This window comes from Bison bison, unplaced genomic scaffold (genome assembly GCF_000754665.1).
Source record: "Bison bison bison isolate TAMUID 2011002044 unplaced genomic scaffold, Bison_UMD1.0 scf7180017864473, whole genome shotgun sequence".
NCBI lineage: Eukaryota > Metazoa > Chordata > Mammalia > Artiodactyla > Bovidae > Bison > Bison bison.
In genome coordinates this window covers 5173537-5191033 of record NW_011495034.1, presented here as the reverse complement: position 1 = coordinate 5191033, position 17497 = coordinate 5173537, and the positions used below count along the sequence as shown (strand labels likewise).

Below are 17497 nucleotides of genomic sequence, written 5' to 3'. Positions count from 1 at the left end.
GGTTGGTCATAACTTTCCTTCCAAGGAGTAAGCGTCTTTTAATTTCATGGCTGCAGTCACCATCTGCAGTGATTTTGGAGCCCCCCAAAATAAAGTCTGACACTGTTTCCACTGTTTCCCCATTTATTTGCCATGAAGTGATGGGACCAGATACCATGATCTTAGTTTTCTGAACGTTGAGTGTTAAGCCAATTCTTTCACTCTCCTCTTTCACTTTCATCAAGAGGCTCTTTAGTTCTTTTTCACTTTCTGCCATAAGTGTGGTGTCATTTGCATATCTGAGGTTATTGATATTTCTCCCAGCAATCTTGATTCCAGCTTGTGTTTCTTCCAGTCCAGCGTTTCTCATGATGTACTCTGCACAGAAGTTAAATAAGCAGGGTGACAATATACAGCCTTGATGTACTCCTTTCCCGATTTGGAACCAGTCTGTTCCATGTCCAGTTCTAACTGTTGCTTCCTGACCTGCATACAGATTTCTCAAGAGGCAGGTCAGGTGGGCTGGTATTTCTATCTCTTTCAGAATTTTCCACAGTTTATTGTGATCCACACAGTCAAAGGCTTTGGCATAGTCAAGAAAGCAAAAGTAGATGTTTTTCTGGAACTCTCTTGCTTTTTCCATGATCCAGCGGATGTTGGCAATTTGATCTCTGGTTCCTCTTCCTTTTCTAAATCCAGCTTGAATATCTGGAATTTCACAGTTCATGTATTGTTGAAGCCTGGCTTGGAGAATTTTGAGCACTACTTTACTAGCGTGTGAGATGAGTGCAATTGTGAGCATTCTTTGGCATTGCCTTTCTTTGGGATTAGAGTGAAAACTGACCGTTTCCAGTCCTGTGGCCACTGCTGAGTTTTCCAAATTTGCTAGCATATTCAGTGCAGCACTTTCACAGCATCATCTTTTAGGATTTGAAATAGCTCAACTGGAATTCCATCACCTCCACTAGCTTTGTTTGTAGTGATGCTTTCTAAGGCCCACTTAACTTCACATTCCACGATGTCTGACTCTAGATGAGTGATCACACCATCGTGATTATCTGGATTGTGAAGATCTTTTTTGTATAGTTCTTCTGTTTATTCTTGCCACCATTCTTGTTTATTCTTCTTAATATCTTCTGCTTCTGTTAGGTCCATAGCATTTCTGTCCTTTATTGTGCCCATCTTTGCATGAAATGTTCCCTTGGTATCTCTAATTTTCTTGAAGAGATCTCTAGTCTTTCCCATTCTGTTGTTTTCCTCTATTTCTTTTCACTGATCACTGAGGAAGGCTTTCTTATCTCTCCTTGCTGCTCTTTGGAATTCTGCATTCAAACGAGAATATCTTTCCTTTTCTCCTTTGCCTTTTGCTTCTCTTCTTGTCATAGCTATTTGTAAGGCCTTCTCAGACAACAATTTTGCCTTTCTTTTTATTCCCCCTTAGGTAAATGTTAAAAATGTATTTCCATGCTTTGAAGAAGGATTTTACAGTGGGCTTCCAGAACTCATAGTATGATTTCCGGTTACAAGGTCAGAATGCTCCAGTCGTATTTATAACCTCCAGATAAACAAGTTCGCCTAGTTCTCTAGTCAGAACAAAAGATGTAACTGATTGTAAAATCACCAAAGTGTTAAATTGTACTCTGTCTTCTGTTATGCAAGTTTGGTATTGCTATTATGTAGCTTTTTTTTTTTTTTGAACTATCAATATGTTTGTCTCTATGGCTTGGCAGTAAAGGTCTGTGTGGAAAAGGGGGGAAAGTGAATGAAACAATGTATCCCATTTTGTTATTTCCACCTGTGAAAAACAGTCTCTAATGAGATGTCCCCAAACAGTGCTGCTGTTCATCAAAACATGTGCCCTAGATCTGAGTGAGTTTAATTATAATGGGAACAGTGAAATGAGGACATTTAGATCAACTTACAGTGGCAAAATTCAGAAGATTAAGCAGCAGCAACTATCTCAGGCTGCAAAGAACTAATTTTGGAAATCTCTTTTCTCTCCTCCCCGGAAGGAATCATTTTAGGAATTGGGCAGTAACATTCATCTCAGGCATGTTTTTGTTAAACCAATATATCAGAAGAAGATTAGCATGTCCTTCTGGATACAGAGATCAGCTGCCTGCATAGACCTCCCTAAGTAAAGAACTGATCTCTGTGTGATACCTAGGTTGTGCATGCGTGCTCAGTCATGTCCAGCTCTTTGTGACCCCTTTGAACTGTAACCCACCAGGCTCCTCTGTCCATGGGAGTCTCCAGGCAAGAATACTGGAGTGAATTGCCCTTTCCTTCTCCAGGGGATCTTCCCCACCCAGGGACGGAACCTTCATCTCCTGCATTGATTGGCAGGTGGATTCTGTTACCACTGACCCATCAGGGAAGCCACCACTGCGTATTAATTTCAACCTCATACAGAAATCTTGATCAAGAAATTGTTTTATTAGGAGTATTATCTGACTTACCTTTGCAAAGAGCTACATACTGTTTTACCTGAAAAAAAGCAGTTTAAGATGTGAGGGTACAAAATAAAAATATGTTTATTGGGTATAATTCCTTTTTTATGAGTTTCCAATTTTGTTTAGATTGTATTCTTGTTTTGTTTGTTTTTTAACAAGTAAACCTAAAGAGATAGCTAAACTCAGAGATGGGGAGTATATCCATCTATGATTTTTTTTTTTATAGCTGTGCTTTCTCTTATGCCATATACTTATTTATTAGCCAGTGAAAATCTAAGAACTTGCCTGCTCAGTGTTCAATGAATGACAGCCTAGTTGAAATATTTGTTAGAACATGAGACTGTTATCTCAAAAGCTAAGTGTGTTGTATACCATGCCATACTTAGTTCTCATGTCATCATATGATTGTGTTTGGGTATATTCTACTGTTTGTGTGTGTTCTGTTGTTGACACATATTATTTCAACTGATCCTGATAAAATATTGCATTAGATAGCCAAGCCTCAGTGACTTTAACTGTTAAATTGATTTGGCCAACATTACAGAGCAAAGCAGCATAAAATCAAACTTTGTCCCTTTCTGATCCTAGTTATTGCCTTTTCTTCCCAAAACATTTCCTCATCCATTGACCAGCATCAACTTGTGTAGATGCTCAAGGGAGTAAAGGAAGTAGACGTGTGTGAAAAAGCTGACTGCGCCTCAACAGAAGAGGGGAAAAGGGTCCTAATTTTAAAAATGTTTATATATGACCAGCCTGTCTCACACAGCAGAGGCCAAGGCCCTTACTCTTTACATTCTGGGAGGTAAAAACATTCTTAAGAAGGACTAGTGACCCCACTCCAGTACTCTTGCCTGGAAAATCCCATGGACGGAGGAGCCTGGTGGACTGCAGTCCATGGGGTCGCGAAGAGTCGGACCTGACTGAGAGACTTCACTTTCACTTTTCACTCTCATGCATCGAGGAGGAAATGGCAACCCACTCCAGTGTTCTTGCCTGGAGAGTCCCAGGGACGGGGGAGCCTGGTGGGCTGCCGTCTCTGGGGTCGCACAGAGTCAGACACGACTAAAGTGACTTAGCAGCAGCAGCAGCAGCAGTGAGTACAGAATGACATGTTAGTAAATCAGAATGATAGGTCAACTGGAAAATATTTTGAGTTACTGGATTTCAGTGAATTATGGTAAACCTTTTACACGTCTTTGAGGAGTGAAAAGTTGAAAATGTCAAATAAGTTAATGTTATCAGTCAGCTTTTAATTATACTAAATTGATATTGTCATTATGGCATTGTCTATCCCAAGAAGTTCAGCTCTTTCTTACTACTATCTTACTACTATACTAGGTATAAAGGAAAAGAATTACTCAAATCTGAACCAGCTCACCTTGACAAACCTTTATATTCAGTGTGTGAGTCAATTATAAAGGATTTGTTTTTTATAAATATGCTTGCTCATCAGGCTAAAGGTACCCTTGAGACCGGAAACAGTTAAAAAAGCAACACACTAAAAATGGCATGATAGTAAAGTAGCTGTACATTTTGATAAAAAACATACCCAATGTCTTATAGCCTGTAGAAGAATCTTGTATTTCCTCAGGTCTAAAGCATTTCCAAGTGATGTTTTTGAGATATAAATATTGAGGACATAAAACAGAGGAAAGGCCACAGATCTCCATAAAAGAGTTTTGAAGTGATTAAAAAAGAAAAAATAACAGGAAAGTATAATTAACAATAATATATAAAAATAAACAAAAATGGAAAAAACCCAATAATATAAAGTGTTTTCAGTATCAGTTAATTAGTTTCTCAAAGCCCAATAGCATGAAATTAATATAATTTCTCTTAGCAAATTATTTTTCTAATGTTTTTCCTATTTTTTCCTTCTCACCCTTAGATTGAAAAAGAAAAAGCAAGCCAAACAAAATGCAGAGACAGCCTCAGCTATGGCTGCAAGGACTCATTCTGGAAAAGAAGATGCCAGTAAAGTCATTTTAGAGCAAGACAAGTGCAACATTGCTGTGGAAGAGGAGTACATTACTGATGAGAAAAAGAAGAGAAAAAGTAATCAGTTAAAGGAGATCAGGCGTACAGAACTAAAGAGATACTATAGCATTGGTGAGTATTGGTGGCAACTCTGCAGTATTTTCATTTTAAAACTATAGTAATTTTTAAAAAGATGATAATTTGTTACTGGTTATAGTATATCATATGATAGTATGATATACTCGATTATATATAACAGTGTAGTGTTAGTTGTTCAGTCGTGTCTAACTCTTTGCGACCCCATGGATTGTAGCCCGCCAGGCTCCTCTGTCCATGGCATTCTCCAGACAAGAATACTGGAGTGGGTTGCTGTTCCCTTCCCCAGGGTATCTTCCCAACCCAGGGATCAAACCTGGGTCTCCTGCATTGCAGGCAGGTTCTTTGCCATCTGAGCTACCAGGGAAGCCCATATAATATTATAATATGCTATATAATAATAATGAGAGCGAGAGGTGGAACTTGAGGACTTTAATATTTGTTACTCTTGCACATGCGCGCTCAGTCATGTCTGACTCTTTGTAACCCATGGACTGCAGCCCACCAAGCTCCTCTGTCCATGGGATTTCCCAGGCAAATATACTGGTGTGAATTGCCATTTCCTTCACTAAGGGATCTTCCCGACTCAGGGATCTCAACTACATCTTCTGAGGCTCCTGCACTGAGCCAGGTGGGAAGCCCAATACAATAGTAACAGTTTATTGAGCAGCTTCTATGTGCTGCCAGGCCTTGTTTTATTGATAAAATCTTATATAAAGAGAAGTACAGTTAAATAAGATTGATGTGTCTTATTTAATCTTATCTTCCAGCATCTAACACAGTGCCTAGCACATAGTGCCTGCTCATAACTATTTATTAAATAACGGTCACGTACCCTGTATGAGAAGTATTTTTCTTAGTGTTTATAGACATATCCATAGAAGTCTTGGTAGAAATGCCTGCACAGTTTGGTATCAGCTAGGCAGTAGGAAATGGAGGAGACATGGCCTGGCATCCTTAGATTAAAAAAAACAAAAGACCACGACGATGATGACTTGGAAGATGTAGTTAAGAGGCCTCTTAAGATGAATCCAGTGTCATACAGCATCTGAAGATGATCGTTGCATCTGCATTCATGTTAGCACCAGTGACTTGTCTAGCGTGATGGAGGTCATACTCCTGTTTCACTTTACCACCCTTCTCATGCCTCCTGATCCTGTCACAGGCAGGATCTGAAGTATGTTCAGAGGTCTCTTGCATTGCAGGCAGATTCTTTGCCATCTAAGCCATCAGGGAAACCCCCTAAAGAAAGGGAACCAGGAAATGAAACTTGATGTGACACAGATTACGGTGTACTGAAGATTGCAAGGCTCAGAACACTAAGGAAGTCTCTAAGAATGAACTGCAGTTCAGTATATGAAACCTGGGCTGGTAGCAGGCACTTGGTCCACAGGGCCCCAGACTTGGTCCCAGTTAATGCCAGTTACCGGGGGACAGATCTGGTCTGTGGGTTTTATATAACGTTCTACTAGTTCTCATCAAAGATACAGGTGGGCTGCCATTGGGATGGTTATAAGTGAGGTTTTGCTGACATTGCTCCTACAAAGGCACAGGCTTCCTGCTACAGATACCTGCCTGCTTTTAATCTGAAGCCAACCAGCATTTTATAAAAAGCTGTAACTGTAAACGCTTTGAAAAAGACTTCTGTGTGATTAATAAACTCCCTCTTAAAATTTTCAGTGTTGAGTATTATCTCAAAAAGAGAAACAGGGGTAAGCAAAACGGCTGCTCACATCTTTTACAGTGCACACATTGGACATTTGAAAATGTGTGGTTTTTACAGTCACACAGTTTAAAACACTCTCTTCTCATCCTACGTTAAATGCTGGTGCTTACAAAGTATTTTAAAATTGAGACATTTTGCTCTGTAGAGGTTCCCTGAAGGAAGCTGACAGAGTCCTTTCCATTGAGATTTCTCTTTTCATGATGCTCTACTAACTTCAGCTGATGCATTAGGCCAGCTTTTTAACGTGCTGCACTCTGTGGTGTGTGTAGCACTTTGAAACAATACCGTTCACTCTGTTGTTGTTCAGTTGTTGTGTCCAACTCTTTGTTACCCCATTAACTGCAGCATACCAGGCTTCCCTGTCCATCACCAACTCATGGAGTTTACTCAAACTCATGTCCATTGAGTCAGTGATGCCATCCAACCATCGCATCCTCTGTTGCCCCCTTCTCCTCCTGCTCTCAATCTTTCCCAGCTTCAGGGTCTTTTCAAGTGAGTTGGCTCTTCGCATCAGGTGGCCAAAGTATTGCAGCTTCAGCTTCAGCATCAGTCCTTCTATTGAATATTCAGGGTTGATTTCCTTTGGGATTGACTGGTTTGATCTCCTTGCAGTCAAAGGGCCTCTCAAGAGTCTTCTCCAACACCACAGATCGAAAGCATCAATTCTTTGGTACTCAGCCGTTTTTATATAAGTCCCACTCTCACATCCATACACGACCACTCGAAAAACCATAGCTTTGACTAGATAGACCTTTGTCAGCAAAGTGATGTCTCTGCTTTTTAATACTGTCTAGATTTGTCATAGCTTTTCTTCCAAGAAGCAAGCATCTTTAAATTTTGGGGCTGCAGTCACTGTCTGCAGTGATTTTGGAGCCCAAGAAAATAAAGTCTGTCACTGTTTGCTTATTTATTTGCCATGAAGTGATGGGACCAGATGCCATGATCTTAGTTTTTTGAATGTTGAGTTTTAGGCCAACTTTTTCACGTTGACCTTCATTAAGAGACTCTTTAGTACCGTTCACTCTACTCTTTACTTAATTTTTAAAAAATTTATTTATATTTTAATTGAAGGATAATTGCTTTACAGAATTTTGTTGTTTTCTGTCAAACATAAACATGAATCAGCTATAGGTCTGCATACTTAATTCTTATTAGACTTCACCAGCCGCCACAGCCATCATTTCTTCCAGGAACCCCACTCTTTCCCTGGACAGGTTAAATTTCCCTTCTGTATTATCATCATGGGTTTACTTACCTTCTTTCCTGTTTGTAGACTGGTGTGGATTAGACCCTGTATTAGCTTTGTTAGTATCTGCTTCCCAAGTGCTCTTTAAATGTGCATTGAGTGGATGAATTATACACATATGAATGAATACTGTGATTGTTTGGACTTTCATGAAAATTCTGGAAGGATATAGGCAACAAAAAAATAGTTGACTCAGAATTATCCTGTGATTTTATTTGGTGACAATAACTAAAGAGATGCCATTATAACTTTTCATCTTCTTTCGAGAATGGCACTAATAACTGGTTTGGAGGTTTCAGGCATTTCCTTAGGAGAACCCAGTGCTTACAGAACACCACTAGGTCGGCCATTGAGTCCCAGGGTTCCTTGTCTTTTCCACATCTTACTCTGCCTGTGTTGGCAGGTTTGCTTGATCTCACGGGGTGGAGTTGGCATATTCCCTGTATTTCCACCCAGAAATGTTGTCTTGTACCACTAGGTGGAGCTTAGACTCAAGTCAAAAGTAATTCCGGTTTAAGTTCTTTTGATGGCACCAGTCTGGGGAGGAGCGATGCTAAAATGGGAGGATCTTGTAAGCCAGATTTGTTGTTGTTGTTGTTTAGGCGCTAAGTTGTGTCCACCTCTTTGCGACCCCATGGACTGTGACCCGCCAACCTCCTCTGTCCATGAGATTTCCCAGGTAAAGAATACTGGAGGGGGTTGCCATTTCCTTCTCCAGGGGATCTTCCCAACCCGGAGATCGAATCTGCATCTCCTGCAGTGGCAGGCAGATTCTTTACCACTGAACCACCACGAAAGCCCTAGCCACATTAAGGATTTGGATTTTATCCTGTATCTGTGGAAGCCGTTGAGGGAACTCTGTAACTCTCTGTTCTAAGAGGATAAATCTAAGGACAGTGGGTGGAAGTGAGCCTGAAGGCAGGTTGGAGACCGGGGCAGAGGAGAAACAGAACCCTAGGGAGAGAATTTGCTCCTAGAAACAGCATTATTTGGTACAGTGTGTGAAGGAGAAAAGGGACAGAGTCAAGAATTGGCAAACTTGAAAACTCAAGAAGGAAAATAGTGAATATGTGTTTGGAGCTATTTTAGAGGTACCAAGTAGATTTGTTTAGAGGGGTCTGAATTTCAGGTGAAAGGCCTGGAAATTGCTACTTCAAGGTGTAAGGTGAATACATATAAGCCGGTGCCAGCCGGCAAAGTTGATCAGGTCCCAAGAACGTGCATGGCGGGGCTGAGAAAGGAAACTACGGCAAAAGAATTCTACAACAAAGATGGGGTCGAGAGGTTCAGACACGTCTCCACAAAGGGAAGCAGTCTGACACCAACTTTATTCAGCATCTTATATTTATACAGAAAAGTGTGAGAAAGACAAGACAATTGACATTTTTTCTTGGTTGACCTATACATCTTACAAACAGTCACAAGAAATCTTGAGAGCATGGGAATCGCACCCTGTTATTATTTCTTACACCAGATAACATTTCCCTGTGTGTGAGAAGTTTGTCCAGAACTCCAGGTGTCTGCAGTAAATAAGCGCCTAATCTCTGGGGTGGCGGGACAGAGAGCTATGTTTGCAAGCAAACCCTCAAGGACTGAGGCAGCTCCCAGAGCTTGTGTCCTTCGGACAAAGGACCCCATTCTCATGGGCAGCTCCCCGCACATATAAAAGACACAATCCAGGGAAAACAGAAAGTCGAAACAAAAAGTTAATGGATGACAAATGATAATGAGTTTATAGAAAAACAGACTAGGAGGATCTGTAACGGTAGGCTGATTTTTGTTTTCTCTGGGTACAGAAATTACAAAAGAGTTTTGTTTTCTTCATTTTTTTCTGCATCACACAGTTTAAAGTTATTTTTAATACCAATCAGAAAATTATAGCGAACTGAATAATGTAACAGAGCAAACCCAAGGGCTTTAGAAAAAGATTAGACAAATGTAAAGTTCTATTATCAATATAAAATAATTACTTCCTGTTGGCATCTGTTTCCACATCTATAATATTACCTACTTGATTTAAGGAAGCATATTTTGACAAAATAATATTTTTAGCTCTTTAGATTTATCTGTGCCTCATGTAAGCCTTGGATAGCAATTCCTCACTCCTACCACTTAGAAGAACTCAAGAGCTAAGATGCTGATAGAAGATGTTATGGAAAGACTGAATCACGAGAATTGCCTGTAACAAAATGATAACCACCTCCAAAAATGCTTTGTTTTTGAGGAGGGGAAATGGGAGTAATTTCCTTGAGGCAGAGATGGCATCAGATAAATGGAGATCTAGCACCTGCTGTAGCGCCGGGCACATGGGAAGCATCCCAACAAAAGCTTCTGACATAAGTGAGCTCAGTTCTTCTGTGCCTGCCCCGGTATTTGCTGATAGAGCTCCTTACTCAGTTATTCTGTGTATTTATATAAACCCTTAAGGAATTGTTTGATCACAGTATATTTTTTACAGTTTTGTATTTTAATAATATGTTAATATATTTTTCAAAATTTGCTCTTATAGTTAAATTTGACACAAGTAGTAGTAATGTTTACATATGTTTCAAAAGATGTTTGGTCCATATCACAGTATCAAAATATATTGAGTGGCATGAATTAAATATATCTCAAAATTCTCTTATATTAAAGGAATACATTATTCCTTTACATTAGAAGAGTATACATCTTTGCTTCTATGGAAGTGAAGATAGGAATGGGAATTTTATAAATGTGGATACTGTCTCAGTGGGAAGTTCTTCAAACGGAAACATAGATATAGAGATGTAAGACCTAAAAGAGAAAAGTTTTATAAATATGGGAGGCAAGACTAAATTGGAATAAAATAAACCACTGTGTTTTTGTAGTATGTTTATGTAAAAGATTAGTAAGAATCCTGAATGGTAAAGTAGATATTTTAAGAGAATTAGGAGGTGATTTTGACAAACAGAAAACACTTAGGTATGAGTATGGTTAGTTTTGTGGTTATAGCAATAAAGATTTATTTAGAGAAAACCTCTGCAGTATAAAGAATGAATTTAGCTTTTCAACAATAACTCTGTAAAGTCTAAAGCATTTCAAATTGTAACTTTCCTTCCTGAGTTCAAAAGAAACTTAACAAGAGTAAAAGAAATGAACTTCTCCACTTTTCCTTTGTTAAACATTTTTGGGGTTTGCCACGCAATACAAGTAACCAACTACTGAATTATTTCTCACGATGGCAACCCTAAGACTTTTCCTCATACAGATTATTTTGCCTTGGGGTATTTTTTAACCACACATGTGAAGATTTCCCATCTGTCATTTATTATTGTTTCACTTTGCAAGTTCAGAAAGCCAAAGCTGTGCTATTTTGATAAGTTAATTCCTACACGTAAAATTAGGTCAAACCACAGACCTACAATAGCATTATTCTTCTGTTCAAAAATAATGTTCATTCTAGTACTTCAGAGTTCAAATTAAAGGGTTAAAATGGACTTTGATGTGAAAGGAAGATATCAAGACCCTAATTCATAATTTTTAAAAATCAAGCAGGATACTCGAGGAACTAGGGTATAACATAAATTGAAATGATTAAGGTGGAAATAATTGGGCCTGTGCTTCTTGGGGCCATTAAGGAAATCGAACTAATGTTTAAAGTGAAGTCTTCTCATGAAAGCCTAGGTGGTGAACAGGTCCAATCTGATGAGTGCCCCGGAAAAGTGCTTTCATGAGTGAAACTTACAGTTTAGTTCAGTTCAGTCGCTCAGTCATGTCCAACTCTTTGTGACCCCATGAACCAAAGCACGCCAGGCCTCCCTGTCCATCACCAACTCCCGGAGTTTACCCAAACTCATGTCTATCGAGTCAGTGATGCCATCCAGCCATCTCATCCTCTGTCATCCCCTTCTCCTCCTGCCCTCAATCTTTCCCAACATCAGGGTCTTTTCTAATGAGTCAGCTCTTTGCATCAGGTGGCCAAAGTATTGGAGTTTCAGCTTCAACATCAGTCCTTCCAATGAACACTCAGGACTGATCTCCTTTAGGATTGACTAGTTGGATCTCCTTGCAGTCCAAGGGACTCTTGAGTCAAGAGTCTTCTCCAACACCACAATTCAAAAGCATCAATTCTTCAGCGCTCAGCTTTCTTCACAGTCCAACTTTCACAATCCAACTCTCACATCCATACGTGACCACTGGAAAAACCATAGCCTCGACTAAACGGACCTTTGTTAGCAAAGTAATGTCTCTGCTTTTTAATATGCTATCTAGGTTGGTCATAACTTTCCTTCCAAGGAGTAAGCGTCTTTTAATTTCATGGCTGCAGTCACCATCTGCAGTGATTTTAGAGCCCCCAAAAATAAAGTCAGCCACTGTTTCCCCATCTATTTGCCGTGAAATGATGGGACCAGATGCCATGATCTTCGTTTTCTGAATGTTGAGCTTTAAGCCAACTGTTTCACTCTCCTCTTTCACTTTCATCAAGAGGCTCTTTAATTCTTCACTTTCTGCCATAAGGGTCAAAGTGACCTGCATATCTGAGGTTATTGATATTTCTCCCGGCAGTCTTAATTCCAGCTTGTGCTTCTCCCAGCCCAGCGTTCCTCATGATGTACTCTGCATAGAAGTTAAATAAGCAGGGTGACAATATACAGCCTTGACGTACTCCTTTTCCTATTTGGAACCAGTCTGTTGTTCCATGTCTAGTTCTAACTGTTGTTTCCTGACCTGCATACAGATTTCTCAAGAGGCAGCTCAGGTGGGCTGGTATTCCCATCTCTTTCAGAATTTTCCACAGTTTATTGTGATCCACACAGTCAAAGGCTTTGGCATACTCAATAATGCAAAAGTAGATGTTTTTCTGGAACTCTCTTGATTTTTCCATGATCCAGTGGATGTTGGCAATTTGATCTCTGGTTCCTCTGCCTTTTCTAAAATCAGCTTGAACATCTGGAAGTTCAAGGTTCACGTATTGCTGAAGCCTGGCTTGGAGAGTTTTGAGCATTACTGTACTAGCGTGTGAGTTGAGTGCAATTGTGAGGTAGTTTGAGCATTCTTTGGCATTGCCTTTCTTTGGGATTGGAATGAAAATACCTTTTCCAGTCCTGTGGCCACTGCTGAGTTTTCCAAATATGTTGACATATTGAGTGCAGCACTTTCACAGCATCCTCTTTTAGGATTTGAAATAGCTCAACTGGAATTCCATCACCTCCACTAGCTTTGTTTGTAGTGATGCTTTCTAAGGCCCACTTGACTTCACATTCCAAGATGTCTGGCTCTAGGTGAGTGATCACACGATCGTGATTATCTGGGTCGTGAAGATTTTTTTGTATAGTTCTTCTGTGTATTCTTGCCACCTCTTCAAAATATCTTCTGCTTCTGTTAGGTCCATACCATTTCTGTCCTTTATTGTGCCCGTCTTTTGCATGAAATGTTCCCTTGGTATCTCTAATTTTCTTGAAGAGATCTCTAGTGTTTCCTATTCTATTGTTTTCCTCTATTTCTTTGCAGAAGAGCTCGTTATATTTAAGCAGAAATACTGGGAAAACTGAACTTAAACTGTTGCCAGTGTTTGCAGGTTATGGATTAATGGTATAAATAAATAGGTGAAAAAATAAAAACCTTAACAAAATGTTCCCTTCAAAGGAGCAAAGAGGAGAGGCACAGACTTCTCCACAGCAGCGAACAGCAGAGGAATTAAACTTCTTCAGAATTGTGAAGTGAAAGTTGTTTTCCAGATTCAAAGATAACAACATCCTCAGACATACTAAGGTCTCAGGAAACAGACCTTTTGTGTCATTCCTTTCTTAAAATAAAGTTACTGAGCGGGAGTGATGTTCTTTTCTGAGACACATGTCGAAATGTAGTCCTCAAGAATGAAAAAGTCATTGTATAAAAGAATTGTTGGTGGTCAGTATTGTAACTAATTAAACATAAAATTTAAAAATACATAATAATCATTGTAAATGTGGCTTTAAATATGACTATAAAAAAGCATCACCCTTCTTTTTTCTAGCTTTATTGAGATATCATTGACATAAAATTGTGTAGGTTAATGTATACAGTATGTTGATATATGGATATATTGCAAAATGATTACCACCCTGGAATTAGCTAATGCCTTCATTTGGTCACATAATTACCATCTCTTTTGTGTGGTGGGAACATCTAAGATCCACTGTCTTAGAAACTTTTAAGTATAAGGTACAGTATTATTAACTGTGATCACCACGCTGTTCACTAGATCCTCAGAACCTATTTGTCTTATCATATCCCTGGAAGTTTGTACCCTGATCAGAGTCTCCTTGTTTTCCCCCGCCCTACCAGTTCCTGCTAATCTGGCTGAGTTTTGCTCAAGGGAAACTCCTTCCTTTTCCTCTCACAACTCCAGCCCTCCCACTAACACAGTGTATTGTAACCCGTTCTGGTCACTGAGCAGAGCAGCTGTGTCTGACAGAACCTGCTGTACTCTGAGTTCAAGTTGAGAGTCTAGTCCTTTTATGATCATGGTGCTCTGCATCATGCACATCTTGTTTCCTGCTCAGTCAATTGTGTGATACCCACTTTGTGTTACGAGAAATCTCACTGTTGGTGGAACACTCAAATGTGGTTTGGGCTGAGAGAAGGACAGCAGTTCAGACTCAACAGGGTTAGTGATTTTTCAGTTGGAGTGATTTTGAAAAACCAAATTAGAACTGACCTGGGGAGTTTTCAAAGGAAATATACTGACAGGAGGAATGTGATTGGGTCTTTTTTGGAAGGCAGTCTGGTCACTTTTATCAGGAGTTTTACTTTGGCACACTCTTTGACCCAACAATTCTTTTTGCAGAAGCTTACCCTAAGGAAGTGATTGTGCGTGTCAATAGATTTGACCATAGAGACTATCACTGCATTGTTTAAAATAGTGGGAAAATTAAGATAACATTAATAACTTAACATGGAATACTTTGTGTCATTTTTTAATGATGAAAACCGGTTGATGATGTGGGAAATTTTCACAGAATACTGTTACAGTGGAAAGGGAGGTTGGCAATAGGGTATAGACTATGATTCCATTTTTGTTTAAAAGAAGGAGAGCTGCTGAAAGAAAGTACATTTACCATAAATCAGATGTTTCTCTCTGAACCAGGGTAAAATGGGTTCTTTTGTTCCACTGTATTTTCAAATGACCACAGATAGTTTTGATTTATATAGAATTGTTTTTCACATTTCCTAAAATTTCTCCTAAGGCTGAAATTTACTCAGTTAAGGCCTTGATCTATTTATACAAAAGGGAAAAAGACATTTTGAGAAATTTTTTTTCAGAGGGTGGGAAGGTGAGGAGAAGCAGCATCAGACATGAGGGAGAGTAGAAAGAATGTTTTGGGTGAGTGTCTCCTGTGGGCTAGATGCTTTAATTTCATTATTTAATTTTCTAATCATCATGATCTACTGCAGGCAGTAGTAGCCTGTATTGTAAATGAGAAAATCTAGAAGCTGAAAAACTTTCAGAAGGTCCCACTGCAGCTCTGCGTGAAGCCGGGTTCAAGCCCAGCTCTGTGATACTGAAGCCCCAGTGAAGCCTCCCTCATCTTTCTTGCTTTCCCCCCAATCTACTGTGAGAGAAAAATAAGGCAAGAGTTAAATAACATTTTCATGTCTTCTCCCCTGCCCTAAGAACATTGTTCTATCTTAGTGAGGAATAAAAAGGTGACTATGCATGGAATTTCCTTTTTCCTTGAGCTGTAATGAATGTGATGATAAGGTTGAAAGTTCTCACTTAATTACCTGACCCAGTCACATATGTAGTTACATTCAGAACACTCAGTGACTTTACAACTAAATCAAATGCGGAGAGAAATAACTGGTTCCTCAGAGTCAGAGTGAGACTAGTTCGCTTATTCCACAGCATCGTGTCGGTGTTATAGTGGTGAATCTTCATTCATTCTGCATACGGGTGAGGGCGTGATCAGAGCGGAGGGTGGTACTGGGCTCTGAAGTAGAGGGTTCTGTGAGAGACAGCTCCTCCTCTGCCCTTCTTCCAGCCTAGGTTTTACTTCAGCGTGACTCATTTTAATCGAGGACTGTAGTGCTTGTGATGTGCTTGAAGGAAGGTAAATAACACCTGAAGACATTTCCCTTTGTGTCAACAGAGGATGAAACATGGTGTTCACACTGAGTACAGAGTTCCTCCTCAAGTTCCCAGACTCTCCAGGCTCTTTATGGCATGGCTATCTAAAACTTTATTAATGGTTTATGATCAGTTATTCCAGAAATTACCCTTAGAATGCTAAACAACAATACTGAATGTTTTAATTGCACTCTTGACTGAGGCAGGCTAGTGATATGGAAAGTGTGTATCATCAATAGAGAAAATATGATATCTTTAAGCAAAGACAAGCCCTATGTTTTCTTCAAGAATATTTATGACTTGACATTTTACTGTTAAATCTTTGATCCATCATCTGCTTTGACCTCAGAGCGATATGGTTTTATCTCCAAACGTTAGCTAGTGCTCACCATTATCATTTAATAATAGTCCGTAAGGTTTCCTGAGTCCTTTCTTTGCACTTTGTGGAGTGCTTTACTGGATTGAATTGCCTTATCTAATCCTTACAGTAACTCTCTGGGAGAGTCCATTTGGCATTCCCATTTTACACCCTGAGAAACCGCCGTAAGTCACTTGTCCAAGGTCACGCAGTGAGTCAGGGACAGACAAGGATTCATTCTGTGTGCCTGATACCAGAGCTTCCACTATAACACGAAGGTAGACATTTATGTGAAAACAGAGCCTTTTCTTACTGGTTTTAAAGTGTCACGCAAGTGTATGTTTCTCGGTTCTTTGTCTCGTCACAACAAAGATTTGGAGCAACGGACATTAAAGCCCTCGGCGCGTCACAGCTCTCGGGTCTTGGACAAATTGTGCTACAGCTCTTAGGCAAATCAGTGTTACAGCTCTATTTTATTTAGAAGATAGCAGGAGAATCCAAGACTTGAAGAGAAGAGAGTGGAGGAGTGCGTGGGGAGGGAGGGAGAGAGAGAGAATGAGAGAGAGAGAGAGAGCACATGCATGCGGAAGAGAGAGTCCGTGAGAAAGCGCTTTGGCTCCTCCTTTTATATGTTTTTTTCCTCCACCTGGGCCTGCCCTATGCAAATTGGGCTTAGCCAGGAGTGCTGTTTGTTCTGTTTGTTCTGCCTGAAGTCTTCACTCTGGTCCTCGGACCTTCCTTGTCTTTTAGCCATCGCCATTTTGGACTCCTTTTCCTTATTCTACCTGCCTAACAAAAGGTACCTTTATTTTACATGAAATTCTTTCAATACCAGACTTCCCTGGTAGCTCAGATGGTAAAGAATGTGCCTGCAGTGAAGGAGACCCAGGTTCAATCCATGGGTTGGGAAGATCCTATGGAGAAGGAAATGGCACCCCATTCCAGTATTCTTGCCTGGGAAATCCCATGGACCGAGGAGCCTGGCAAGCTGAGGTCCATGGGATCTCAAAGAGTTGGACACGACTCAGTGACTTAACATACACACTTTCAATACAGCTCTGACATTTGGTTGTTTCACTACAATGTTTTAATTGCTGTGGCTTTATAATCATGTGTTTTAACATGATACATATTGTTCTTGTTTAGTCTCTCAGTTGTGGCAGACTCTTCTTGACCCCATGGACTGCAGCACACCAGGCTTTCCTGTCCTTCACTATCTCCTGGAGTTTCCTAAAACTCATGTCCACTGAGTCGATGAAGCCATCCAACCATCTCATCCTCTGTTCCTCCCTTCTCCTCCTGCCTTCAATTCCCAGCATCAGGGTCTTTTCAAGTGAGTCAGGTCTTTGCATCAGGTGGCCAAAGTATTGGAGCTTCAGCTTCAGCATCAGTCTTTCCAATGAATATTCAGGGCTGATTTCCTTTAGGATGATATAGTATCAGATCAGATCAGATCAGTCGCTCAGTTGTGTCTGACTCTTTGCGACCCCATGAATCGCAGCATGCCAGGCCTCCCTGTCCATCACCAACTCCCGGAGTTCACTGACTCACGTCCATCGAGTCAGTGATGCCATCCAGCCATCTCCTCCTC

The 17497-nt window shown here is 40.1% G+C and overlaps 1 protein-coding gene across 6 annotated transcripts in view; it reads left to right on the top strand.

Annotated features, from left to right (window-relative positions):
- Positions 1-17497, top strand: part of NCOA7 (nuclear receptor coactivator 7) — a 163141-nt gene that overhangs the window by 73571 nt on the left and 72073 nt on the right. For all 6 annotated transcript variants that reach the window (XM_010861762.1, XM_010861768.1, XM_010861767.1 and 3 more), the window contains one exon: positions 4321-4541. In XM_010861762.1, the coding sequence (XP_010860064.1) occupies positions 4321-4541 (221 nt within the window). The remainder of the gene's footprint in view (positions 1-4320; positions 4542-17497) is intronic.